The sequence below is a fragment of the Hyphopichia burtonii genome, assembly GCF_001661395.1.
Source record: "Hyphopichia burtonii NRRL Y-1933 unplaced genomic scaffold HYPBUscaffold_1, whole genome shotgun sequence".
In the NCBI taxonomy this organism is placed as follows: domain Eukaryota; kingdom Fungi; phylum Ascomycota; class Pichiomycetes; order Serinales; family Debaryomycetaceae; genus Hyphopichia; species Hyphopichia burtonii.
In genome coordinates, this window is record NW_017963728.1 from 863,387 (window position 1) to 889,811 (window position 26,425).

The 26,425-nt window shown below is 35.9% G+C and overlaps 14 protein-coding genes across 14 annotated transcripts; 5 read left to right on the forward strand and 9 right to left on the reverse strand.

The window, feature by feature from the left end:
- Positions 1-240: 240 nt before the first annotated feature.
- RPL18 (60S ribosomal protein eL18) lies at positions 241-1,404 on the reverse strand (the record flags this gene model as incomplete). The annotated part of the gene is made up of 2 exons (XM_020222441.1): positions 241-689; positions 1,293-1,404. The coding sequence occupies 2 exons, from the start codon at positions 1,402-1,404 to the stop codon at positions 241-243; spliced, it is 561 nt and encodes a 186-aa protein (XP_020078715.1).
- Positions 1,405-1,716: 312 nt separating this feature from the next.
- Positions 1,717-2,894, forward strand: HYPBUDRAFT_131820 (uncharacterized protein). Its single transcript, XM_020219459.1, has one exon. It carries the CDS (start codon positions 1,834-1,836, stop codon positions 2,860-2,862), a length of 1,029 nt encoding a protein of 342 aa, XP_020078716.1. The 5' UTR covers positions 1,717-1,833; the 3' UTR covers positions 2,863-2,894.
- Positions 2,895-2,996: 102 nt separating this feature from the next.
- HYPBUDRAFT_154678 (tubulin-binding prefolding complex subunit) lies at positions 2,997-3,661 on the reverse strand (the record flags this gene model as incomplete). Its single annotated transcript, XM_020222055.1, has 2 exons — positions 2,997-3,573; positions 3,645-3,661. 2 exons carry the CDS (start codon positions 3,659-3,661, stop codon positions 2,997-2,999), a joined length of 594 nt encoding a protein of 197 aa, XP_020078717.1.
- A 407-nt stretch (positions 3,662-4,068) lies between these two features.
- Positions 4,069-5,070, reverse strand: THI4 (thiamine thiazole synthase; the record flags this gene model as incomplete). The annotated part of the gene is made up of 1 exon (XM_020218143.1): positions 4,069-5,070. One exon carries the CDS (start codon positions 5,068-5,070, stop codon positions 4,069-4,071), a length of 1,002 nt encoding a protein of 333 aa, XP_020078718.1.
- Positions 5,071-5,572: 502 nt separating this feature from the next.
- HYPBUDRAFT_116923 (tRNA (guanine-N2-)-methyltransferase) lies at positions 5,573-7,362 on the reverse strand. The gene has a single exon (XM_020219170.1). The coding sequence runs from the start codon at positions 7,142-7,144 to the stop codon at positions 5,831-5,833; it is 1,314 nt and encodes a 437-aa protein (XP_020078719.1). The 5' UTR covers positions 7,145-7,362; the 3' UTR covers positions 5,573-5,830.
- Positions 7,363-7,912: 550 nt separating this feature from the next.
- HYPBUDRAFT_151331 (uncharacterized protein) lies at positions 7,913-9,851 on the forward strand. The gene has a single exon (XM_020220441.1). The coding sequence runs from the start codon at positions 8,132-8,134 to the stop codon at positions 9,686-9,688; it is 1,557 nt and encodes a 518-aa protein (XP_020078720.1). The 5' UTR covers positions 7,913-8,131; the 3' UTR covers positions 9,689-9,851.
- Positions 9,852-9,886: 35 nt separating this feature from the next.
- Positions 9,887-12,706, reverse strand: HYPBUDRAFT_3602 (putative ATP-dependent RNA helicase; the record flags this gene model as incomplete). The annotated part of the gene is made up of 1 exon (XM_020223362.1): positions 9,887-12,706. One exon carries the CDS (start codon positions 12,704-12,706, stop codon positions 9,887-9,889), a length of 2,820 nt encoding a protein of 939 aa, XP_020078721.1.
- Positions 12,707-12,928: 222 nt separating this feature from the next.
- HYPBUDRAFT_151332 (uncharacterized protein) lies at positions 12,929-13,617 on the reverse strand. The gene has a single exon (XM_020220442.1). The coding sequence runs from the start codon at positions 13,485-13,487 to the stop codon at positions 13,026-13,028; it is 462 nt and encodes a 153-aa protein (XP_020078722.1). The 5' UTR covers positions 13,488-13,617; the 3' UTR covers positions 12,929-13,025.
- A 299-nt stretch (positions 13,618-13,916) lies between these two features.
- MNN21 (alpha-1,2-mannosyltransferase MNN2) lies at positions 13,917-15,821 on the reverse strand (the record flags this gene model as incomplete). The annotated part of the gene is made up of 1 exon (XM_020218178.1): positions 13,917-15,821. One exon carries the CDS (start codon positions 15,819-15,821, stop codon positions 13,917-13,919), a length of 1,905 nt encoding a protein of 634 aa, XP_020078723.1.
- A 293-nt stretch (positions 15,822-16,114) lies between these two features.
- On the reverse strand, positions 16,115-17,811 carry MNT3 (Mnt3p). The gene has a single exon (XM_020220443.1). The coding sequence runs from the start codon at positions 17,312-17,314 to the stop codon at positions 16,163-16,165; it is 1,152 nt and encodes a 383-aa protein (XP_020078724.1). The 5' UTR covers positions 17,315-17,811; the 3' UTR covers positions 16,115-16,162.
- Positions 17,812-18,267: 456 nt separating this feature from the next.
- Positions 18,268-20,052, forward strand: KCS1 (inositol polyphosphate kinase; the record flags this gene model as incomplete). Its single annotated transcript, XM_020223947.1, has 1 exon — positions 18,268-20,052. A coding segment is annotated over one exon (1,785 nt), but the record flags the coding sequence as incomplete, so codon positions are not given.
- Positions 20,053-21,766: 1,714 nt separating this feature from the next.
- On the forward strand, positions 21,767-21,988 carry DAD1 (Dad1p; the record flags this gene model as incomplete). The annotated part of the gene is made up of 1 exon (XM_020223993.1): positions 21,767-21,988. A coding segment is annotated over one exon (222 nt), but the record flags the coding sequence as incomplete, so codon positions are not given.
- A 128-nt stretch (positions 21,989-22,116) lies between these two features.
- Positions 22,117-23,295, forward strand: IFE2 (Ife2p; the record flags this gene model as incomplete). The annotated part of the gene is made up of 1 exon (XM_020219941.1): positions 22,117-23,295. One exon carries the CDS (start codon positions 22,117-22,119, stop codon positions 23,293-23,295), a length of 1,179 nt encoding a protein of 392 aa, XP_020078727.1.
- On the reverse strand, positions 23,093-25,317 carry HYPBUDRAFT_172573 (uncharacterized protein). The gene has a single exon (XM_020222857.1). The coding sequence runs from the start codon at positions 25,116-25,118 to the stop codon at positions 23,316-23,318; it is 1,803 nt and encodes a 600-aa protein (XP_020078728.1). The 5' UTR covers positions 25,119-25,317; the 3' UTR covers positions 23,093-23,315.
- Positions 25,318-26,425: the final 1,108 nt, after the last annotated feature.

The following is a 26,425-nucleotide window of genomic DNA, read 5'->3' on the forward strand; positions in this document are numbered from 1 at the left end:
GCAAAGACTTAAAAGACAATCATCCTGCATATCTTAAAAGCGAATATTTCACTACAAAATACAAAGACTAAGGACTCTATAAGAAACCCATATTAACTTATATTTCATATATTATACATTAAACACAAATTACAGAGTTTATTAAAGGGGGATGAGGTTATATATTCATTAAAATTAAAGATAAATGATGATAAAAGATTTAAAAGTAGAAAAATAATTAACAATAAAGAGCTAATTAACTTATACTTTGAAACCTCTTGATCTTCTTCTACCTCTAGCTCTTTCGAATTTAGTACCAGTAGATAAGATTCTTGGAGCTTTGTGGGAGTGAGGACCGAAACCAAAGTGTCTAACGGCTTCTCTGGCATTTCTTGGACCTCTGACAATCAAAGTGTTTTGACCTTTTGGAGATCTTAAAGCTAATTGATCCAAGGTGATAGCTTCACCACCATTTTTCAAGATGGTAGCTTTAGCACCAGCGGTGAATCTTAAAGCAGCAACGGTAGCTTTTGGGAATTTTAATAATCTGTTATCGTCAGTAACGGTACCGACAACAACAATGGTTTTTTCAGAAGCACCTTTTTGGTTTAAAGCACGAGCAATTCTGGAAACAGAAACTGGTGGTCTGTTAATCTTAGATAAGAATAAAGATCTTAAGATAACTTTGTTGAATGGAGCATCAGTACGACCTAATTAAAATAAGTTAGTATATGTAAAAAGGTTTCGAAAAACTTCTGCTCAGAAGACGCACGATAACACATTTAATAAAAATGATTATGCACTCGCAGAACATAAAGACATCTCCACCATCCTCTTTCATTCTCGAATCACCGAGGAGAGATTGGCTTTCATTGGGAGATGCTTCAATTTTTGTTTGGAATGTGTCAACTCAAGAATGCGTTGTTGCAGCACGACATGAAAATTCGGAAAGTGCTTCACTTTTACTTGTAGTATTGCTACCCAACCGAAAAATCACAACATATTCGTTCATATCTCCATGAACTAAATGATAAGTCAGTCTTTTCAAAGACTTGCACCGATATCCAGGAACGGTCACGACGTGCTTGCACCAACACTATCCTTCAGTCGACACTCATCAAACTGTTCTTTAATCTATTATTCCCACCATTAAGTCTTTCATTTCCCTTCATTTCATCGAATTTGTGAGTCCCGAATCTCAGTTCTCATCAAATGTGATTAAAATGCCATCTTCATTAAGAGAGCTGAAGCTTGCAATGCAAGCTTCAACCCACTTTGAGCATGTTTTCTTTAAATTTTCAATGTATACATACGAGCTAAGAAAGAGTATAATTTGACTAATAACTTCAAGTAAACGTTATCAGATTTTGGAGCGGTTCTGTGACCGGATCTAACGTGTTGTTTGGTGGTGTGATCTCTACCCATTTTGAATTGTTGACCTTGCTAGCTGAAGAAGAGAAGTAGGAAGTTAATGATTTTTTTTTTTTTTCAACAGAAAACCTGAGTATTAATTTCCTCACTGTGCGATGAAGTGAAAATTTTGTGTGCAACCAAACAATTTTTCTTTTTTTGCCTCGTTTTTTTGCAAAGCTGAAAAAGTTTGCGAGTGAGGGCAGAAGCCCTAAACTATCAGCACATGACAGATCATGTGATTGGAAAGAACACCCGTACCCCTTCTCTATTAGATACGGTAAGCACTTTGTATGACTGTTATCAAAAGACTGATTTTGCCCCAAACTCTAACATTCCAGACCGACTTGACAGACCAGTGGTAGTACATTAAGTGATTTAAGGGAGAGACTGAAAAAGGGACAGTCAACCAGCCGAAGCATATTCATAGTAAATCTGTCAAGAATGACTCAATTGACTCCAATAAAGGGGTTTACAAATACTCCCGTATCAAGAACTATTTGCATTCTGATTACGGTGATAGCGTTGAGTCTATCGATATTCCAATTAAAGCACTACTTCCAGTTATCAGTAGATCCCTTTTTGATAGAATACTCTCAATACTGGAGGGTTTTGATCTATCAATTTGCGGTGATTAATGAATCTGATTATATGCTAACAATCATACTATGGTTTCATTTCAAAAATTTGGAAAGATTCTATGGGTCAAGGAAATACTTATCTTTGACTACGATCTTTGCATTGTACAATTCGCTTATTTGTGTTGTTTTAATGAGTCTAGGTCAGTTACTTATTAATTTATTTTATTTCATTATCGACACCTATATCTTGAGAAATAATACTGTACCTTCCTTTGATTATCGTGATACTGTATTCAACCAAATAGTTCCTGGTCCTTTAGGTGTATTATCATCACTTTATATGTGCTATGGATCCTATGTTCCAGTATCATATCATTTCAAGATCCTTTTATCGAATCCTTTTAAAGGAGAAACAACTAATGACCCAAGCACTACTAACAATGGCAATATGGAGCTCACTTTAACCAATCACTTTCAAATTCATATCATTTACACCTTACTTCTTTTAAACAATGGATTTGCATCCATAATTCCTTGCTTGGTTGGAATTGGTATTGGGAAATTATACAGTGAAGATCTATTGCCTGGGGCTGGAACATGGTTATTACCATTCCCTTTGGTTAAATTATTCATAAGCCCACGGAAATCCTTGAATTCTCTAGCCACTTATGTCAATACTGGATTCAGAGGTGGTTATAGAGCAGTGGGGTCAAATGATTCCAATCCTTCTAATCTAACACAAGATAATAATAATAATGCTCATAATGAAAATGAAGATGACCAAGAAGAAACTTTAGATGAAATAAGGAGTAATGAAAGCCAACATGAAATTAGAGCAGAAACTCCCGTACGACCTTTTGGAAGTCAATTACTTGATACGTTTAGGTCTTAATGTCTTTAGCATCAATATTTATATATTTACGCCTACTGCTTTTCAAATAAAAAAAAAAGTTCTTGGTCATTAATGTATTATGTGAATCGATCACTGAGATGTAATGCTGATCTAAAGTTTATATACAAATTAGACTAAATTTTTAAGTTTTTTGTACCTTCTTCAGCAGATTTTAAATTTCTTCTTCTTTCAACATCCCAATTGTATAGTCTTGCGGTATTTACTTCCATAGTAGTGATGTTTTCCTTAAGAAATTCTAAATCTTCTTTGACTAACTTAAGTTGAGTTTGATTACTATTTAATCTAGTATTTAACAATTCAACTGCTTCATCAAGAGGGTATTCCAACATTACATCTGCACCTAACCATAAGAAAACTGAATCTAAGTTTTCGGCGTCAATACTAGCCCTGGTGTATAAAGTATCATTTAGTTCATAGTTTGTTTCAATGATTTTATCTTCTTCATCTTCATCGTTTTTCTTCTCGTTAATATAGTTTATAATATCCAAATTTTTTTCGATATCTGGTATTTTGATTTTTAAGTCTCCCAATTGTTGTCTTTTAGATAATTCCATATACTTGTATTGTTGCAAACGTTCTTGAAACATACTCATCACTTTTTCAAACTCTTCATCTGGATTCTTGATAACATTTTCAACTTTATCTATAAATGGAGCCTCTGGAATACCACGAGGATTTGTGTTTTTAGGTCTTTAATTCTTAGTTAGTATAATGATTTTTAGACTATTTATCTGAAGGCAGGCTTACACCAATGAACATACTTAAGAAACTCAGCCATTGCTGTTATTATAATACTTTATTGATTGGAAAAGCTAACAGATCAAAATGCATTGACGTTCTGTTGAACGAAGTTATATCGCGACATCTCAAATGAAAAAAAAAATAGAATAAAAATGTCGTGAAATGTCTCTCTTCTACTAGAGTCTTTTACTGCAAAAAGTTGTAAGAATCCCCGTTTTGATTAAGTCTATAGGGCAACCAAGAAATATACTCACTATAATAAAGAGGTAAGTCTATTGGATAGTGTCATTTATAAATCAGGTATTATTAATAAAGTTTTTCTTTATTTCAGCTTAATTTTTACAAAATGTGCAAACAATCTGCATAATTGTACTCATTTAACAAGTACATTGTCATTTATCATAAACAAACACTATATAAAAGATCAGAGTTGCATTAAACAATTTACTTACTTCCATAGCAACTAGCATCTTGTTTTTTACGAGCATCATGGACATTAGAAGCCTCTTCAGCAGCTTTGACACCAGAAAGAAGCATAGCACCAAAAGTTGGACCCATTCTGTTGGAACCGTCAACTTCTGCAAGCTCCATACCACCAATGATTAAGCCAGGAATGATTTCTCTGGTACCTTTAACGATGGCATCTTCAGCTCTGTTCATATCAAGACCTCTCATTTCACCTAGTTCAAAGTGGTTTGGAGTACCCTTTGGTTTCAAATCTTGTAAACGTTTAGCACTAAAAGCACCAAAAGGACCATCATGACCCGTGAATGAAAGAATGACTGGGGCATTGATTGTGTTTGGGTCCATACAAGATTGAGTATCATGATTTAAAGCAACCAAGGTCCAGTTAGTGACAACACCAGCAACCCTCAATTCACCAGTAGATGGATCAGTACGAGTAATTAAGTCCTCGACAGCAGTAGCATTGAATAACTTGATATTTGGAAATTGTAAAACTTTAGATAATAAAGTAGAAATAAGTAATGATGCATGCTTAACAACAACATAATTTTCTTCTTCTTCATATGGTACTCCAATTTCTTCTAAAAATTTTTCAGCTGGACGTCTAGCAACTAAAGCACTCATTAAAGCACCGGAAACATGGCAACCACCACCAGCTGCAACATTAGCTTCCATAAGAGCAATCTTTAAGTCTGGTCTGGTTTTACCAAGAGTATAAGCAGCAGATAAACCAGCAGAACCAGCACCAATAATAACAACATCACAATCCGCATATTCATCCAAGTCTTTGAAGTAACGTCTAGTCATTTCACGGGAAACAGTGGATTCTCTAATTGGTGCAAAAGAGAATTTTTCCCAATCAGCAAAGCTGATCTTACCATCCTTATATTGAGCATCCAAATTGACCTGTTTTGATTGATCTTTAAGAGTAAAAGCAGGAATTGAGGCAAGAGGAGTTTCGATCAGAGTTGGTGGAATCATTTTCGATATTTTATTTGGTCTAAGACTAAAATAGTACTAGAATAGTTTACTTATCTGAAATCTAAGTTTTCTACAGAATTAGTTGCCCTTTATATACAATTCACAAGAGCTCTATCTGCTCAAATAATTTGCAATCGTAGCAATTACCCATACTCTGACAAACCTTTGATATCAAGACAATCAAGTCCCTACCAACTCTAAATTAGCATCCCCCCACCAAAGTATACTGCATTTTGGCAGCAAAAACGACTGCTGCTTATGCGCGCACTTGCAAAACTTCTAAATGCATATTTGGAGGTTGCAAATTCTCTCAGTTTGATAAGCCCTAAGCGCATACTTGCCCATTTACTAGGGGAAGGGTAATTACAATTACTGTGAAGTCAGTTTTTGGGGCCTAACAAGTAACCAGTGTTTGGGGAGGATAACCCAACAAAGGCTTGACTTGTTTAGTTGCTCTAAAGGTAAATGAAAAGCTTTCCTACAGGATAAGTTTTGTAATGCAGTTGAAAAGTCTATGAATTATACAATGCCTAGAATAGTAAAGATGGGTTTAGAGACCGACAGCTGTATTAGTATTGGAGAAAAACGGCCGGAATCATGTATAATGATCTAGGGATAAAGAGATCTTTACCGTATTTTGCTATGCACATAAAAGGAAGCGAATAGAGTTATTTTCCCATTTATCAAGTTTGACCAAACAGCAAGGGAGTCTGATGAAGCCCAGGAGTTAATTAGTTATTAGTACGGGATAACAGATTGATTATCTACTTTTTTGACTGAACCCCTTGAAGTATCTCTCTCTAAAATTTTTAATATGGTTTACTTTCAAACCATTGACGGTTTCACCTTTATAATCATCACCTCTTTTAACATAAACCAAGAGTCTTCTAGACCATTTATTGAATTCTTGTTCCAAATTATAAACCAATTCTAATTTTTCATGCTGAGGTAAATTATGAACTTGGAAATCATCATTTGCAGTTGGCATCCAAAATGCTAAACGACCACCCACGGGTAATCTAAATGCAGCAAAATTTAATAAATCTTCTAATAAGTTTGATAATTCGTAAGCTTTTTTGGGTGGAATGTAATCTTTCCTTAAATGGGCTTTTTCACCATCAATTATAACTTTCTCTCTTCTTGCAGCTTTTTCAGGATTATTAATTCCACAAACTTTAAGACCCTCCCTAACACCGTAGGGTGGATCACAGACGATTGTATTTATTACGAAATCAGAACGGACTGCATTATTAGTGAAATCCATGGTGAGTGCATCAATAAAATTTAAAGATGTATTATATTGTTTGAAATTAGATTTTATATTGCACTGTTCACTTTTCCCTTTAATCATACGAGCGTCGATATCAGATCCAAGAGCTAAACCACCAAAGTTGGCAGCAGCAACCAAGAAGGAACCTGTTCCAGTGAATGGATCATAAACAATCTTGCCTGGACCAACTTGACCAATATTACAACTGACCAATGATAATTCGGCATCAAATGAGGTTGTACCAATATATTTTCTACGTTTCAAATCGTATTTATCTAAAACGTTGGCCGATCTAGCACTTAATTGAATTTCTCTACCAAACCATAAGTTAATTGGGGTTGTTGCCTTTTCGTTACCAGATACATGATACTCTTCTAGAACACTGAATATGACATCGGGGTTCTTCATACGAATTGGTCCCTCAAATGCTAAATATGAAAATGACTCAATGATTTCACATTTTTGCCTATTAGATCTGGATCCCATATAGGTAACAAAATCAAATTTAAATGAAACTTGTTTGTAGTCTTCAAACTTATCCCGTGATCTCTTTTGAACATCCTCATGTAAGTCTTCATAAGTGGACCCTTGACCCCACAACTCATATATTCCTTTAGCAAGAATAGAACGCTCTAAAATCTTACGAGCCTCTTCATCGTTATTTAACTTTACTATTAAAAATGGGTTAGTCTCATCGTGATGAGATATGTCGAGCTTGATCCCATGATAATCCGCCAAAGACTCAAGCTCCGCTTGTCTGAAGTTCGGATATGCCTGTGCAAATGCTATTATATACTCCCTCATAATGAAAATGATATCCAGTCTCTTTAACCCTGTCTATTCTTATTCAATGATTAACTGAATCTCTTCACTCAAAATTTTTTTTTTTGTTCTTTTTTTCCTTTCCATCTCCGATGCCGACTCCAGAATGGGGACATAACTCTTCAATTTGCAAGATATCTTTCCCGAAAGTAGCTCCAAACCAAACAGAAACCGGTTTTCGTAATCAGCTCCTTCAAATACAACTCCTTTATTCCAGTGGTAGCTTAACATTGGGAGTCTGCTAATTTAGCAGCAAATTCAATCGAAAACCTCCGTACAGTTTTCAACCTCGAAGAGATTATGGTATTCACACACGACCAGCCAGCCGCCGATGGCGCTACCCTTTTTTCGAGTGGACAAAAAAAATCACCAACTTCTATTACTTTTTCTTTTACTTTATCCTATCCAAGTATTTCGAATCCATCCTTTCCAGTTCCAAGACTTCCAGATTGTGAGTTCATTTCGATCATTTACTGAGCCAATTCAATTTTCCATTAGTTTGTACGATTGATTTTTGGTTTTTGAGTGATTAATTTGATTTTACAATATATTCCATCCAGTGTATCCTTCTATTCTCTGAATAGGTTGAGAGTTAATTAAACTTTAATTCTCAATTGAAATTGTGTTTTTGAATTGTTTTGTTAACACTAGGATACTTTTCGTTGTATTTTTTTTGATTTTTTTTTTTTTTTTTTTTAAGTTTGAAGTGGAATTTGTCAGCTTTATTAAACTAACTTTTCAATATAATCCCTTGTATTGAACCGTTACATAGATTGTTTAGTTTTATACGTTTCCATATCTTCAATAAACTCAGATTGATTAAAGAGTCATCAAATTAGTTTACAGTCGTAATCTGTTTATAAAGTTTTTCTTTTGATACTTAGTATTTTAAATAGATTGATCCATTTCCTTTCATTTCCTTTAGTTGGATTCAATTGTGTGTACCAAATAATCATCTAATCAGTTAAAATGTCTGCTTACGACGACGACGAAGCTCTCTTCGAAGATATCTATGGTGATGACGAACAACCAACCACCACTACTACTGCTGCAGAAGGCTCCAAAGACTCTCTGGCTTCTGATAAAAACGAGACTGACAAGCCTGCAGAAGCAGACGCTTCTGCCCCTGATGCTGCAAATAAAAATGAAACTCCTCAATCTTCATCTATACCCTTAGCGGCCCCTTCTATTCCTCCAATTCCTAATATTCCATCAAATCCACTGCAAGACCCATCTTCTACACAACAACCTATTGATCCGCTGCAAAATCCTCAATTATTCCAACAATTCCAACAGTTCCAACAACAGCAACAACAGCAACAACAGCAACAACAGCAGCAACAACAACCAGTAGCACAGCAGCAACCTGTTCAAATGGCGCCATCCACCTTGGGTAAGGAAAGTGGTAAAATGTTCATTGGTGGTCTCAACTGGGAAACTGATGAAGAAAAATTGAAAAGTTACTTTTCGCAATTCGGTAATGTTGTTGAACAAACTATTATGAGAGATGCTGCTACTGGTAGATCTCGTGGGTTTGCCTTCTTGTCATTTGACAATCCAAGTTCTGTTGATGCAGTTATTCTGAAAGAACATATTTTGGATGGTAAGTTGATTGATCCTAAAAGAGCCATTGCAAGAGAAGAACAAGATAAAGTTGGTAAAATCTTTGTTGGTGGTATCGATCCTATGGTCACTGAAAAAGAGTTTAACGAATTTTTCTCTCAATTCGGGCACATTGTAGATGCTCAATTAATGATTGATAAAGATTCTGGTAGATCAAGAGGTTTTGGGTTCATTACTTATGACTCTGCTGATGCTTGTGATAGAGTTACTGTTAATAAGTATTTGTCCTTAAGAGGTAAGGCTATGGAAGTTAAAAAAGCTGAACCTAGAAATATTCATAATAGAAATGAAATGCAAGCAAGACAAAATAGAACCCAACCATCTATGCAATATCCTTACGGTTCTCAATATGGTGCTCAATATGGTCAAATGCAAGTACCTGGTGCTCAAAATGCCGCTTATGGCCAGACTATCAATGGTATGAGTCCAGAGATGATGCAAGAATATTGGCAAAGAATGCAACAGTGGTACATGTTTCAACAACAACAACAGGGCCAAGATGGTGCTTCTACTGAGGGTCAAAATGATGATAATGCACATCAACCAGATCAACCAGACCAACAACCTCTCAATCCTCAACAACAAGCTCCGGTAGAGCCTCAAGAACAAGAACAAGAGAGACCAAAACAACCTTCCAAGTCTAACTCCCAATCAAATTCTTATTCAGATTCTAACTCTAATTCCGGAAATCATAATGGCCGTGGATACGGCCATCATGGAAATGGTAATGGTAATGGGAATGGGTACTCTTTCAGAGAAAAAAGAAATTATAACAGTGTTCCAAGAGGTCCTAGACGTGGTGTTCCATCCGGTCCAGGTGGAGGAAGAGGGGGAGGTAGAGGTGGCTACCAAAATAGAAGCCGTGGTTACCATCCTTACAGTAGAGGTGGAAGAAGAAGCTAGGCGTGTTTTCTGAAATCTCAATACGACAACTTGAAAATCCAAAAAATCGAATAAAAAGATAAATAGTTTTCAAAAACGAAAAAAAATATACAAACTAAAGGTTGTAAAAATGTTTAAATATAGTAATATTATATGTTCTCTCTATATAAATATCTAAAATACAAATTCTTATGAATGAATATTAGGTTTGAAAATGATTTACTTACGTTTCTTAGTAGGACGGGCATTTTTTGCTCTTCTCTTTTCCTTGAGTTGTCTTGCCTTTCTAATATCCTCAGTAGATTTCAATTCTTGTTTTTGACCTGGCCTGTTGAAACCCTTCACTTGGACACCAGAATCAAGAGCCTTTTCAACCTTCTTCTTTTGTTTATGATAGTCATCTCTATACTTATCTGGTCTTTTAGGTGCTTCTACCTTCTTGTGCTTGAATTTTCTATTGTCAGTATTAGATGCATCTCTGGACTCATTTGATCCAGCTCTTACAGACAGAATATTTCTATTTTTCTTCCATTCGTCAAATTTACCAGAACGGTAGGTAGCTGGTATTCTTTGGCCACTTTCACCAATGATGTATTTCTTATCAGTAGATTGAGAGTTGACATAATTACCTTTCTTTTTATCCCATCTCATAACTTGTTTGTTTGCCTTAAGTTGTTCATCATCTCCCAAATCAAATGTTGCGCTTGCTGCATCATTAGCAAATGAAGAGCTTAAATTAAGTTGCTGATCTTGAATGACTGAAGCAGGAGCATAGTGGCTCATAAAAAATTGGGGATCCTTAAATGATTTCTTTTCCTTCTTTTTCTTATCGTATAATTCATCAGCATCTTCGAAAGCATTTTGAATTTCATCTTCGTCAGCTCCAACCATTTGATTTGCAGAGTATCCAATTTCACCTTCGTCACCCTTTAAAATTTCATTCTCAATACCATGAGTTAAACCGGCTATTCTTTCTTTCTCTAACAATTCCTTTCTTTCTTTAGCTCTTCTCTGTATAGGAGCAATTTGTTTTCTTCTTTTATGCATGAAATTAACCAAACTATCTTCTTCTCTTTCACGACCTTTCTTTGAAAATTCAAAGACAGTTTCCTTAACATTTCTATTCATAAGCTTAGCTAAGAATTTTTCCTTTTCTTTTTCTAAGTTTGGACCAAACAATAAATGTTGTTCATCCCAGGAACCAGTCTCCATAATTTCTTTAGATCTTTTCAACGATTCTTGGGAAGCAGCTTGTCTGGTACGATAATACAATTTTTCACCTTTAGTTGAAACATCTTTAATCATTCTTAATTCATAGTGATTTCTCAATAGGTTCTCGAACAACTCAACAAAAGTTTCAAGTTCTAATCTGGGAACGGAACCTAAAACCAATCTATCAGTATATGAAACCTTAGGCTCGACATAACTGTCACCTTTAGTCTTTTTCAATACCTCGCACTTGGCTTCATGCATTGAAGTTAAATAGACTTTCTTACCTAAAAATAATTCCAAATCAAGTAAATATGGTAATTCTTTTTCATTGACAATTGAATATGCCCAACCTTTGTTACCAGCTCTAGCAGTTCTACCAACTCTATGAATAAAAATCTTAGAAGAACTTGGTAAAGTAAAATTGATAACGTTTGCCAAAACTGGGATATCGATACCACGAGCAGCAACATCAGTCACAACTAATATATGGGTGAGACCAATTCTAAATTGATATAATTGATTCTTTCTTGCATGCTGATCTAATGAACCGTAAATAAAAGATACTAAGTAACCGGCATCTCTCAACAACGTTGTTATATATTCCACATGATGTTTAGTAGGAACGAAAACAATAGTAGAGTGAGGTGATGGTAAAGCATTAGCTGGAGGTAATCTTTCCTTTTTAAACTTCTTTCTTTTTTTAGAATTACTATCATCATCCTCGTCATCGGAATCAGCAGTCCTTTTGTTCATATCTGTTAACTTTTTCAATTGCTCTGGGGTTCCCAAGGGCATTTTGATAACTTCTTGTAAAACATAAAGCAAATTAGCTTCTCTTTCTGATTTTTTCGTGGTGAAAAATGCCATCTGTAATTGTTCTGAAATTTTTGATTCTGCATCTAATCTAACCAAAACTGGGTTGGTCAATCCTGCTTTAGCAAAATCTATTAAAGATCTAGGTAAGGTGGCAGAGAATAACAAAGATTGTCTTGATGAAGGCAATGCGGCAATCAATTCATTTAATTGTTCTGCAAAACCCATTTCGAATAATCTATCAGCTTCATCAAAGACAATATATTCGACCGTTTTCAAATCAAGTTCCATCTCAACCTTTAAATGCAAGAAACGACCCGGAGTGGCAACAATGATATCAGGATTTGTCATCATTGATGAAAATTGTTCTTCTAAAGAATCACCACCGATTAAGACGATGGATCTCAAATCAGTACCTTTACTGAATTCCTTGACTTGCTTGAAAGTTTGTAAAGCCAACTCTCTTGAGGGAGATAAGATAATGGCTCTAGCACCAACTTTAGGACTATGACTTTTTAATTTTTCAACAACTGGTAAAGTAAATGCAGCAGTTTTACCGGACCCAGTTCTTGCCATACCGACAACATCTCTATTTTCCATCACCAATGGGATAGTTTTACGTTGAATAGGAGTTGGCTGTCTAAAACCTTTCTTTGATATATTTGTCAATAAGAATTTTGAAAACCCAAATGATTGAAATGAACCATTCTTAGCCTTTTTGGCTTGGGGATTATTAAATGCAAAATATGAGGACATGTCTTTAGCTTCATTCGAATCATCTTCATCATCGCTTAATTCCAAAGAAGGGAAGGCCTGCTTGGGTTGAGCTTTCTTGTTATTTGTCTTTTGTTTCTTCTTTGTTTGTTTATCATCTTCACCTTCATCATCACTGGAGATGACATCTTGAATATCTTCATTGTCAGAAAAGTCACTTTCAGATTGGGATTCTGGGTCAGAATCAGCTGCGTCTAAGGCCAAGGAGCCAGCAATATCATAATCTTCTTCGTCGGACATTCTTCAACTAACCTTTATCTTACGTAGCTATGCTAACAATCTAATAGAGGTATTTGAATTTTTTTTTTCAAGCATCTCATCCCCCAGAATATTTTTTTTTTTTTTTTTTTTTTTTTTTTAGCGAGAGCTGCTGCCAAAAACTAATATTGGTAGATCAGTCCTAATATATCATAAACTTACACACGTACTACAGCTAGAATACTATTACGTACGATTACCATAGAAATTGGTATATTGAATCAAAGGGTAACTAATATACATGATGGAGGAGAACTGAAGAAAATGACCAGAGGATAAATCTAAATTAAGAATGGAAGGTTTAAGCCAAGATATTATCGAATTCATCCATACTTTCTAGTTCGTCCTGTTGGCTGACTTTCCTCAAGACTTCTTTCTTGGAGGACTCTTGCACGTAACCATCTAGCAATAGTTCATCTAGAATATTGTATGCTCTGTTAAAACCAAAGATAATATCCAACTCACAAACATTACCGTATAGTTTGTCCATCTGTTCAACAAAACGATGTATGACCTCTAAAGCCAACAATTCGTTATCCGAGGAATCAATACCCGTGATGAAAAAAAGAGAGGCATAACGACGGTAGACGATTTTCATATCTTTGTATTCTAAAACATTGCACATTTTGGCTCTTCTGGATAAAATTAAGGTCGTAAGCTCCCTCATCATCTTAGACTTTTCCTTCTGCGGTATGGTTTGGTACCATTTGGATAACCTGACTTTACCTTGTCTTGATAATAAGAATAAAAATTGAACAGCCATATTCAGTATACGTTTATTCAACCAACTAGCAATTCGAAGATGATGAATTCGGAATTAGTGAAGCCAATTCAACAGTGATAACAATGACGATCTCGCGATACACGTATAGAAGATCAAAAAGAGAATAATTCCAGCTGATCAATCAACCTTTGACAATTGAATTCGTGTTTATTTTCAATTTGATTTTTTCCCACGGAAAAGTCGTGGAAAAACACAAGATTTGTGTTGATTGCAAAATAAGTTTAAAAGGACATTAATTGAACTCTATAAGCCAGTACATAATATATAAAAGGATAAAAGAAATGGAAATGAATACATAAATAAGAATATAGACAAGAAAAAACAGAAAAGAAAAGTTAGAGAAATATGGAATGGGAGGTAAAAAAAAAAATGAAAAAGATAAAGGTCATATGCAAGAAGTGAAAGGAATCATTCCAAAGTACTAATGGTCGATCTTAAAAAGTCTAAATGTTCATTAATTTCTTCACACAATTCTGTTCTGTCGACATTTTGATAAAGTTTGACATCAATTTTCAATTCACAAAGTAAGAATTTCATATTAGTCCATTGAGTTGTTTCAAAATCAATACCAGTACGAAGCTTCATACCAGTACCATATAATCTAATTCTTCCACCCTTTTTATTAAAAATTTTTTTAGATTTTTTCAATTCCCAAGGATCTAATTTAGGATAGTTTGCATGTACAAACAAAATCCTAGGACCCTTTTGTAACAATAAATCTTTTGATATCATTTTATCTCTTTCTTCTGGAGATTTTGTTGCTAAGATTTTATTTTTTTCATTAATTTCGAAATCCTCAACAGGATCATACTGACCCATACCAGTGCCTTGGAAATTATGATCAGAATCGAAATAACCAAAAGCATTTAAGAATTTTGCCACTTGATAAAAAGGTTTACCAAGGGCAACGGTAGCGGCAAGGAAGGTTTCTTTATCGCCTTCACCATCCGAGCCTTGAGAGAAAAGAGGATAGAAATGAGTTGGACCATATAAATTATAGTATAATGCAAGGATTAATGCTTTTGTATGAGTTTTCTTAGAAATCATTAATTGGCCCGATTCCGAAGTTGGATCAGGAATTGCACCTTGACGTTGATGCAAAGGAGTTTTAGATAAATCGATTTTCTCATTATTATTAAAATATTCAGAATTTTGTGGGATATCTTTATAAAGACCCTCGTATTCATTATAGATTGGTAGTAATTCAGAATTACTAATTTTTCGACCAGCAATTTGATAATAATCAGGAGAAGTAGCTCTTTTCCAAAAATCCGGCCACACAATGAGACCATTTGATAAAAAAGGTTCCTTTTTAAACAAAGAATCGGGCAAATGAACCGGAATGTTATCACTGTCCAATAATAAGACATTTTCAAAACTCAGAACTAAAATAGCTAAAGCTTTATATTGGAAACCTTTAAATTCAAATTTATCAACATAAGAAGATTGACGATGAGGTTCTAAACCAGAAAGAACATGAGGTAAGTAAATACAACGAGCATTTAAAGCTGGGAAAACTCTTGCACATAAATCAGGTTCATATTCATCTAATTTAGGAACAAGAACTTCGATAGGTAATTCCGAGCCCATTGCACGAATTGATTTAATTGAAAGAAGAGTAAGCCAATTGAATTTCCCACCACCAACAAAGACAATCCCATCTCCTTTGAATAATTGATCCGGGGCATTTTCAGGTAAATGATCAATTACATATTTATGAGATTTTACCATTGATTCAAGTTCACTATCACTTAATTGAAGAAAACGAGAAAGATATTCTTCAGTGAACACCGGGTCTTCATTATTTCCCGGCCTGGTATCATATCTAGCATGATAAATTCTTTCCTTTGTTAAATAGTTTTGTAAAGATTTAATTTTTGGTTTACCTTCATATAAAATTTTGAAAACTTTATTGAAAAATTCATAACCATTGGTTAATTTACCATTATTTGGGTCAATTTTTTTCTGAGAGTCACTTATTAATCGAAGTTTTGTATCTGAAGTATCATCATCTGAATCGATTTCGTTATTAGAATCATTAGAATCATTATTAGTATCAATAATTTCATTATTTGAATTGGCATAGGAAATGGTTTTCCTTCTGAAGGAGGCAATTAATGAATCGGGTAAAGTCCATACCCAAGAAGTATGTTCTGGATTACTTATTTTTGAATTTGAAGATGCAGAAGAAGTATTATCATCGAATAAATATGAATCGAATGAATTAAAATGATGGAAACTCAAAAAAATCACCAATAAAATTAAGATTGATAAGACGAATGAAAACCTATGACGGCGGCGAGGAGTTAACATTCTTATCAAACTATTAAACCCTCCCATTTATGCTGAAAATTGAAATCTGATTATCAGTTAACCATTGACAATCGAAAGGACGCGTTTCTCTTTGAGAGTTACCACCGAATAACCACAAGAAATAAATAAAAATGCAGAGCTTCTACCACTATAAGCTGATATATGCAACCCAGAAAATGTGCTTATACAACTGGTTCTTAAAGAGCTAGTTGTCTTGTTTTTGGTTTCAATGTTCTTTTTTTTTTTTTTTTTTTTTTTCGCCCAACGGTTTTTTCACGCCTTTACATCGGGTATCCGCTGATTATGCTATTGTTATATAGGTACACTATGTCTATTTAAAGCTAGTATGAGTTGATTATATCTAGAATATGACGGGTGCAACTCAAGAAACTGTCGGTGAAGTCTTCGTTTGGGTTGCAACTACATTTATTTTGCAAACGGAGTTGAGCCAGTTGAGGACATTGTAGATAAGGAGCATGATAATAGCCAATATCACCAAACCACCAAAGATCATTTGGAGTTAGAAATAACAGAATTGCCAAAGAATGGATCGGGGCATCGCCCCATCTTTCATAGAAAAACCCTCCTGTTTGATCTAGATAATTGAAAAAATGATTATATTGATCATTATCAAAGATTGATAAATCGGCAATTTCAAAATTTGACCAAAAATGGCATTCATTATAAGAGGTTAATGTATCGTCATTTTGAACAAATTCCAAGAGGGGAGGATTGTAGTCGATATTTTCTTTAATGAATTGTTTAAAATGAAACCATAAAGAAGGAATTGTTTTGGAATATTCAAAGATTGTCATTGTAAAACCATATTTTTTATTATTCAGCTTCATGAATTGGAAAACATCATAATTTATATCACAATAGAGTTTAATTCCCGGTTCTAATCTCCAATAATACTGATATTTGGCAACCAATTCATGCCGATAGAAAAATCCCAGATAATATCTACACATAAAACGATAAGATTCACTCAAAGCATAAAGAACATTTTCATTAGCCATCGATTCCCGCTGTTCAGCTGCAAATGTTTGGTTGACCCAATCTGGATAGGACCATTGTTCCGGAGGGATCTGGCCAAAATTGAGCCGACCCCGAGGAATGTAATCCACAATCGTGTTAACAAAGTCAACACTGAAAGGTTTATCATTTAAAAAAGTCCAATCGTACCCGTAACGGTGGTTGAACCGATCTTGCACACTCTGGATGGTTTCCAATAATTCATAAACATCCTGATTACGACAAAGCACCAAAAATGTAGCATTTTGTAAATTCGTCAGAGCATTCTTATTTATCACCAAAGGATTAGCCAATATACCTGGAAGTGACTGCTCAATATACTCTAAAATACCGTCTGGCTGATAAACAAAAGCACCATCTTCAACTACTTCTGCAATCAGATCCGCTTGCTCTTCGTGTTTCCTATACAAGCAATAGAACACCACCCCCAATGCAAGCACCACCAAATGAAATCTCATCGCTATCTACCCGGTCAACAAAGATGCTTGCTTTAAAATTTATCGATCTAATTAGTGCACCACCCACACCCTTACCATGCCCACACCCTTACAGTCCATGCCCACACCCTTACAGTCCATACGCTTACTCACAGTCCATACGCTTACACCTTACACATTCACAGTCCACGTTCTAAGCACTCCATAACCGATAAGCTAACCGTCAAACGTGGTTTGCGTGGGCCCAAGTCCTATTCTTAGAGCAAGAAGGCGGTGTCAGTTTAGCAAGAATAAGGGTCCACTCTCCTCTTGTACCTCGTGTTCTTCACAATGCTTTTGACACGATGAGCTTTCGTCTAAGCTTAAACCTAGTCAGACTGGTGAACTGGTGGGAAGTACCCCATGTCTAAGATGGGTCCCGGTGGAGCACCCGTGCACCACCCACTAACAACACGAACAAAAAAAAAAAGGCTAAAAACGAAAAAAAAAAAGGATTCAATGAGCGAAAAAGAAAGAAAAGAAGGACCTGATGAGAAAAAAAACAAAGCAAGAGAATCATAACTACCACTCTTCCTGTTTAAAAGAACATTCTATTACTTCAGCTAAGTTCTAGCTACCATTTGCATATTCACCAGTAATTAGGGAAGCAAACCGATACTGTCTCGTTGTTTCCAGCAGTTTTTCCTCTGTTTTTACTTTTGATTCTAACTATTTTTTTTTTTTTTTTTTGTTAGTATATTATCTAATTAATAATTAATTTTTCAGCTAAACCGTATGCGGCTAGATAACAACCCGTATACCACGACAAGAGATTAAATAGCACCGGGATTCCTAGGATTAATGATAAAGGTGCCACCATGGATCATGTATTAACGATACCCCAGGCGGTGGCGGAAAATAAAGAAAAGACTGATTCAAATAATGTACATACAAGCCAACTAGCCACGTCTAATAGTGAGGAAGAATCCATAACAACCACCACCACCAATGATCAGCCGCTAGTGACTGGGCGGAAGGCAGCACGGTCGTTACGGTTGTTTCGAGGAGATGCTATTGATTTGGGGGAGTTGATTGATTTAGAGAAGAAGCAAGAAGAAGACCAACAAGATAAATTGACATCACCCATAAAACCAGAAGTACCCCATACTCCCGACCCCCAAGGAGAAAAAACCCCAGTATCATCAGCAACGTACTTCCCGCATACTCCAGCCGAAGACGAAACCAATAAGGGAGTGGCTAGTTCGATATCCACCCCAAACCCAACCATAACCATTAAAGACCATGACCAATCCACCACTCTTGAATATCTACCAAATGAAAATTTGACCACAGAAGTGACCCAGCGATTAACGGCAGACGTGGAATTCGATCACTCGCATAATGGAGAAATCACCAAGATCCAACGAGGATTAGAAGATTTTACCATGAAGCCAGGTAAAAATAAGAAAAATGTCAAATTTGATAAACAAGTATTCCCCTTAGCGGTCGAGCTAAGACCGTTTAAGAATAAAGTTGGAGGACACACCGCGATATTTCGATTTAGTCGGAAAGCAGTTTGTAAAGCATTAATGAACCGAGAAAACTTATGGTACGAAGCGGTGGAATTTAGACATCCCGAGTTATTAAAGTATATGCCTAAATATATCGGAGTCTTAAACGTTCGCTATTCCAGTATTATAAATGAAGAACAAGAAGAATCACCACCCACTCCCATGTCCTCACCCAAAATGGCTGCTGAAAACCAAGAAGATGATCTACCACCAGAAGTGGTGCTTGATGATAATCGACATATGATTCCCGAATTACTATGGAAACAGTACAGTCCGCTGATACACGAGTATCTTGAAGATAACCATAAAGAAGAAGATGCTAATTTGGGCTCAACATCCATTAATACTGATTTACAAGCCCAAGTAATACAAGAAGTGTTTCCAACAACCAACGATGAAATGTTCACTATGGATGAAGATATCGCTCCGGTGAATATGAAAAAACATACCCGATTCGAACGGTTTATCTTATTAGAAGATCTAACCGCCGATATGAATAAACCATGTGCATTGGATTTGAAAATGGGGACTAGACAATACGGAGTAGAAGCAAATGAAAGAAAACAAAAGCTGCAAAGATTAAAGTGCAAACAAACCACTAGCAGAAAATTAGGGGTTCGAGTATGTGGATTACAAGTATGGGAACTGCAAAAACAAAAATTTTTCACCAAGGATAAATACTTTGGACGTCAAATTGCCAGAGGTTTCCAATTTGCCAAAATATTGGCAAAATATCTATACGATGGTTATACCACCCATAGCATCCTAATCAAAATCCCCGGAATAATCAATCAGCTACAAGAGCTATACCAATTCTTCATAAACCTAGACGGTTATAGAATGTATGGTCTGTCAATCTTATTAATGTACGATGGTAACCTTGATAACAACTCCTCAGTTAAGGTTCGAATAATCGATTTTGCTCAACTGGTGATAAAAGAACTGAATCTCAAAGGTATCAGTCTTCCTCCAAAATTCCCAAACCTACCCGATATGGGTTACCTAAGAGGACTAACTTCTTTAATCACCTACTTCAAGTTGATTTTTAAATTATTGAGTGGGTACGCTTTTGTCGACCCGCAAAACGCAGCCTCCGTCCTACGCTCCAACCACTACAAAACTACCTGCAAGTGGTTGGACGACTACGATAACCTCATGGAAGACGATCCGTTCAACACTACCTATCCTGAATACGACGATGATGATGATATAAGTGAGTAGATTTAATTTAATTACATCATTTTTTTTTAGCAGTTTTTTTTGTTTTTTTTTTGTTTTTTTTTTGTTTTTTTTTTGTTTTTTTTTCTTTTTTTTTTCTTCTTTGTAGCGCGCATGGTCCGCACACACGACCCCACCAAAAATTTAAATGCCTCAAAACAGGGTTTGTTCATTTGAAACAACCAACCTAATTATAATAGTAACCATTATCAACAATCGAGGGATATGGTCATGATATCACCAATAAAGCCACCAGATTCAGATTCTAAGGTACCCATTGTAGATCCACCCCTTGGATAATAGAAATCCCTCGCTGCTCTACAACCTACCCTCGATCTCCCCATTGGAAAACCGGATTTCCCAATACTGCAATACGTCAAAGACTAAAATTTAACTAGAGGAAAAAGCTAAAGAAAAAAAAAAAAAAAAAAAAAAAAAAAAAAAAAAAAAAACCGCTAAAAGGCACCAACATATATAAACTCGAAATTCCTCTGCTCTGTCTCTTCTCTTTTCTTTCTTTACTGATTATATATTTTCTATTGCTGCTACTAGGTTTATATTCTAATCACATCGGTCATCTCAAAGGTATCATTATATCTGGCTTGATTCAAGTGCTGTCAAAGTGCTTGTATTAACTCGTTTTTTTTTTTTTTTTCTCTGTCCCTCCACTCACTAGAATGAAGTAAAAGATGCCTTTTTTAACTAAGAAAAAATCAACATCCTCTACTTCGTCTGCGTCTTCAGCAGGAAATTACACTAGTCAACCTAGCTCATCATTTGTTAAGTTTGACGAAAAGAAAGATTACGTTCGTCGTTGTTCAATTAAAGGTTCATGTGGAGACGGCTCAAAACATTGTCCTACGTCAGTCTCATTCTGTTTAGGGTCTAAGCATTAATTTTGATTTTTCTTTGTTTGTCTTTATATTCAGTTCTAATGTATTATTTACTCGGGTTACCTACAATTTTTGGTTATAATTGTTATATTCAATAAAAAAGTTTACTGTTTAAGTTGCGGGAATTAATTTTTGCTGTAAAATTTTTGCTGTAAAAAATTAACAAGTAAAAAATTCGCAGACAAAAAGAGAAGTTTGAAGGTTAAAAGGTTAGCAAAAAAAGGTTAACAAAAAACGTTAACAAAAGAAGTTTAAACAAACTAAAAGGAAGATCGTGTTGCGACACAATCTGGGCACGCACACGCCCCGCTTGTACTAGGCTACAAATTTGAAATTATTCTACCAATTAATTGTTGGAATAATTGTAGAGTCGAAATTTAATCATGACTTGATCATTCAATTTCAACTGAACACATTATTCTCTTCTTGTTCTGTCAGGCTAGAGAGTACGCACACACTAGGAGCTTTGTAAGGTCGGCATGTACGATCAATGTAAGTACCTGAATTAGCATAAAGAAGAAGTAAGTACTTGTTTGAGAGCACCGCTGCGAGACGGTGGTTTTATACTGAGGGAAAAAAAACCGAAAACTAGGCTCGTGGTCGTGCACCGGGACCGGGGGGAGTTTGGGGCTAGGATTTACGCTGAGGAAGGGTAATTTCCAGTACCTCGCCGGCTGAAACAAAATAAACCCCAACTAGTTAAAATACTTCATCTTGTTCAGTCAACTACTTTATCTTATTCAGTCAACTACTTTATCTTATTCAGCTTGGTCAACTACTCAACCGCCACCATGTCAGATTCACCCGCATCGTCCAGTGCCACCGGCTCGAACACTTTTGAAAAACAACGCGATTTGCTTTTACAGGAAATCACCACCAACTTGGATTCGGTGGTTAATAATTTGGAAATCTTAAATCGTAACTTGAACACTAGTGTTCAAGTTGGTAAAGAATTCGACAACGTTGGTAGATTATGGAATTTATTTTATGATGGAATTAATGATTTACAAAAAAGACAATCTACTGATGAATCCTCCCCACCCTCGTAAAGTCCGATTTATGATAGGGTGGAGGATCGGATTCAATACCCGGGAATGCTTATTTAAACTGGTGATTCTTTTATTGAATTTTAATTTTTTTCAAGATTTTGTAATTGTCAGGTATGAAAGCTATCATTTATAACGGGAATCGTGATATAGAGTATACCACTACCCACGAGATTCCTAAAATTAACCATCCAACTGAAGTTAAAATAAAAATCGATTATTGCGGAATATGCGGTTCTGATTTACATGAATACTTGGACGGTCCCATTTTCATGGCCCCCGAGAAAAATTCAATTACAAATGCTCCTTCCAAAGGTCAAATTATGGGCCATGAAATGTCCGGAACCATTGTGGAAGTCGGCGACCGCGTTGAAAACTTACTGATTGGCCAATCGGTGGTGGTGGAGGCATTGAGCTCTTGTAATGATAAATTCCGGTATAATAATCAATCTTCTAAATGCTCGGCTTGTATCGATGGTATTTATAATAATTGTGACGAAATTGCCTTCAATGGTTTGGGATTATGTGATGGTGGATTCAGTGAATACGCTATAGTGGGTCAAGAACATGTTGTTCCCTACGATCATACTAAGATTCCTGCCTCAATTGCCGCTTTGGCTGAACCGCTTAGTGTTTCATGGCACGCAGTAAGATCTTCAGGATTTAATTCGAATTTTCAAGCTTTAGTATTAGGCGCGGGTCCAATTGGTTTAGCTACGATTCTTGCTTTAAAAGCTCAGGTGGATAATTTAAATCAAATTGTTGTCATGGAACCAGCTTTGGCTCGTCGTAAATTAGCTGAAAAATTCGGAGTCACCACGTTTGATCCTTCTTCTTATTCTGCTAACGACGTTGACGAAATCGTTACTCATTTGAAAAAATTATCTCCTGACGGGTTCGGTTTCCATCGTTCGTTTGATTGTTCCGGTATTCCTTTAACTTTTAATGTGGCTTTGAATGCTTTAAGAACCGGGGGGAAAACTACTCAATTGGCTATTTGGCCAAATAGACCAATTGATTTTTATCCAATGTCAGTGGTTTTACATTCTACTTCCATCACCGGTTCGTTAAGTTACATAAGAAAAGATTTCGAACAAGTATTGGAGGCTCTCAGTAAAAATACAATTCCTTTACAAGATGCAAAACAACTCATTACTGCAGTGGTTTCGATCGATAAAGGTATCGAAAAGGGGTGGCTCGAACTATTAGCCAATAAAAATAAGCATATCAAAATCTTAATCACTCCAAAAGAAAATATGGAAATGATTACAAGTATTCAAAATAAAGTTGAATAATTAAATATATTAAATGCATGTTATTTACGTGTTAAATTCTTATGTAATGAATCTATCTTAACCCGTTTACTTAATCCAACTCGACTTGGTAATCTAGCCTGGTTGATTCTTGAGCACATTTCTTTCAAGGAAACATTCTTTCGCTTTTTCGTATTCACAACTTTCTCCTGAAAATCTGGTGATTTTTCGAATTTGCATCCATCCCTTGATTTCTCCTCGGCCGTAAATCTTCCTGCAAGATCTATTTCATCGCTTATTTCCGGCCCGGCACAACTCTCTTTAGATCCATCTATGCCTTCTTTAGATTCATCTATGCTTTCTTTAGATTCATCTATGCTTACTTTAGATTCATCTATGCTTACTTTAGATTCATCTATGCTTTCTTTAGATTCATCTATGCTTTCTTTAGATTCATCTATACTTTCTTTAGATTCATCTATACTTTCTTTAGATTGATCGACTTTTTCATAATGATCAACGACTTTAGATTGGACAGCTTCTTTAGATTTATCAGTTTCTTCAGATGCAGACTCATCTGAAGTCTCTGGCTGTGCCTCATGTGAATCACGAATTTCTCCCGGATCCTTGGTCGTACTGTAAAGATCATCATCTTCAATCACAATTGCTTGTTCCCGAGAATTACTCGAGGTTTTGTTGCCTATCCTTTCATCTACAACCTCATTTAAGGATTGGGTCTCGTCAATTACTTCGTAATACTCCTCATTGGGTCTGCTATAAGGTTGCTCATCTACCTCATGCATTGCATACTCACCTACCTCATGCACTGGCCCATATTCATGCTCTGTATTGTAATGACTTTGTGAACTATGAACAAAAACCTCTTCGTTTCCTAGTTGCGAGTCATAAAAATATTCTTGTGATTCAACACCTGGCGATTCGTATTGAGATTGGGAACGTAATTGCTGTGATGCCTTTTCAAAATTGGGGATTGAGTCAGCTGGGTCAACAGTATCAAATGTTTCATCAACTGGTACCCGTGAAGTAGAATATCTTGAAGAAAAATTCGAAGAAATTGTAGGCGATAAAAATTCCGGCTCCTCTTCACTATTTGCAATTTCATCGGCTTCATCCTCTACATCATGTCGAATAACAAATCTTGGGGGCTCCTGAGAGATATTAGTGATTTCTGAAATTGACATTTTATTCCTAATGAAATTTTCATCCGAATTGCTTTTTGCCCTCTCCAAGCCAGTTGGATTAGTATCTTTTGCATTCTCATCACTATTCAATTGATCTTCACCGTTTTCCACGGGAATACATTCGTTCTCAGTAGATGGTTTAGCTGATCCCGCAGCTTCTACTTCATGCAAACAGGTATCTGAACCCTTTATAGGAGAAACAGAGTCATGTTGGCTCATCCTCTGCAGCCCATTTGGTGTCGAAGAGAGAGATTGAGAAGAGACTAGCTTCTTCAAATCAACCAATCCACAAGAGGCACCCGAGTATTTATCTAATTTAGAGCCGGACTTTGAAATATTGGCATCTATTTCCCCTAAGGGCACCCTATTACCACTGGATTGAAGTTGGCGGTTGCGACGTGATCTACCCACAATATCCAAAAAATCCAAATCATCCAGCGTATTTTTCAAGCCATACACATGGAACGTCGAAGGTCGTTTTTTCATTTTCGGCTGGTCGTTATTGGGTGTGGTCCCAGCAGAACCTGGTCTTGCAACAGACGAAGCTTTGAATAAGTTTGAAATCAGATCAGTTTGGGCGGCTCGGCTATTCGTACGATTTTGGAAAAGAGAGGGCTTTGGTGGTGACCTCACATCCCACAAGTTATCGTCAAACCTTCCCATTGGGCTGCTGATATTGGTTAGGCTCCTTGAAAAGTAAATCTATTTAGTTGCAAGATCTGTTTTTCTTTTTTTTTTTTTTTTTTTTTGAAAAGCTTCTGTTTGTTCCACTCAGGGTGTGTACCCACCACCGTAACGCGTAGTAAGAATATCAACACTTTTCAAAAGGCTACACCTACTACTTCTCTTCTTCATTGACCCGTTCATTACGTGGAACGTTAATCACTACTAGATTATGCTTTGCAGTATGTTTTTTATTGAGGACTATCCGTAATTGTCATATTTGTTGATTGTTTGAAACGGTCATGATATGATATCCGATTTACTTTAGATACACGAACTAGACTTTTGAACAAGTTGCAAACTTGGTATGTTTTTGAAAAGTTTATTGAAAGGATCTTATCCTCGTGATTACACCTCTATTGACTAGTTGGCTCTTAGTGATTGAGGAGCATTCCAAAGTTATTCTGGTTCAGAGAACTTTTTTTTTTTAAAAGCACTCAAAACTTAAACTGTTCCTTGAGTTCCAAAGTTTTCTTTTACGTTATAATATCCAAACTTTAGCCAGTAGAGCTACGAGCAAAAACCTCCGTACATCTAGTATTTAGTTAGGGCAAAAAATTGGCTAAGCTAATGAGAGAATCAAGTAAAAGGGTAGTTGTTCTGGGATTGGAAAAGTTCATCTTGATTGAGGGGTTGAATAAGTGCTGAATGCATTTAGTCAATAGTGTCGCGGCCATATAATTCAAGGATGGGTATTTCTCTAAGATCAATAATTGATCTTAGGGTTGACAAGGCTTTACAATCGGAGAAATGTCCAAATGGATAAATTCTCAAGAAATGCCGGTACCACATCCCGGATAGGATTATTCAATGGTTCAGTATTGGAAACAGTAGCGGACCAGAGGGCGAAAGAGCTTTAGACTTAGTTGACCCCTTTTTATAGTCAAGAGAGGACTGGTGATTTCGGTGATGCAGCTGGTCCATTGATTCGGTATTACGAAAGATTGTCTATTATTTTCATTTTCAGCGGTTTTTCTTTTCAAAAGACAATAAAATAAACTATGAAAAGAATGGGGATCAAGCCCATGGTAAAAGCGTGCATACTGGAGTTTGGAGTCTTTGGAAATCTTTTATTGGAACACCCACACACCGAGAGAATAACTTTATATGGGAGACTACTGGGGGCTAATCAAAGATAGAGTTGTTAGTAATGGGGTGCTTAAGATTGAGGGGACAACCTGTCACAAGAATTCAATATTGAATAACGGTTTAAATGGTCAATTCAGGCTGTCCCTGAGGATAGATCA

What these genes read in the sequence shown, in the direction of transcription:
- HYPBUDRAFT_131820 (XM_020219459.1), top strand. Translation starts at nt 1,834, where the DNA reads ATGACTCAATTGACTCCAATAAAGGGGTTTACAAATACTCCCGTATCA.
- HYPBUDRAFT_151332 (XM_020220442.1), bottom strand. Translation starts at nt 13,487, where the DNA reads ATGGCTGTTCAATTTTTATTCTTATTATCAAGACAAGGTAAAGTCAGG.
- HYPBUDRAFT_151331 (XM_020220441.1), top strand. Translation starts at nt 8,132, where the DNA reads ATGTCTGCTTACGACGACGACGAAGCTCTCTTCGAAGATATCTATGGT.
- HYPBUDRAFT_116923 (XM_020219170.1), bottom strand. Translation starts at nt 7,144, where the DNA reads ATGAGGGAGTATATAATAGCATTTGCACAGGCATATCCGAACTTCAGA.
- MNT3 (XM_020220443.1), bottom strand. Translation starts at nt 17,314, where the DNA reads ATGAGATTTCATTTGGTGGTGCTTGCATTGGGGGTGGTGTTCTATTGC.
- HYPBUDRAFT_172573 (XM_020222857.1), bottom strand. Translation starts at nt 25,118, where the DNA reads ATGGGAAGGTTTGACGATAACTTGTGGGATGTGAGGTCACCACCAAAG.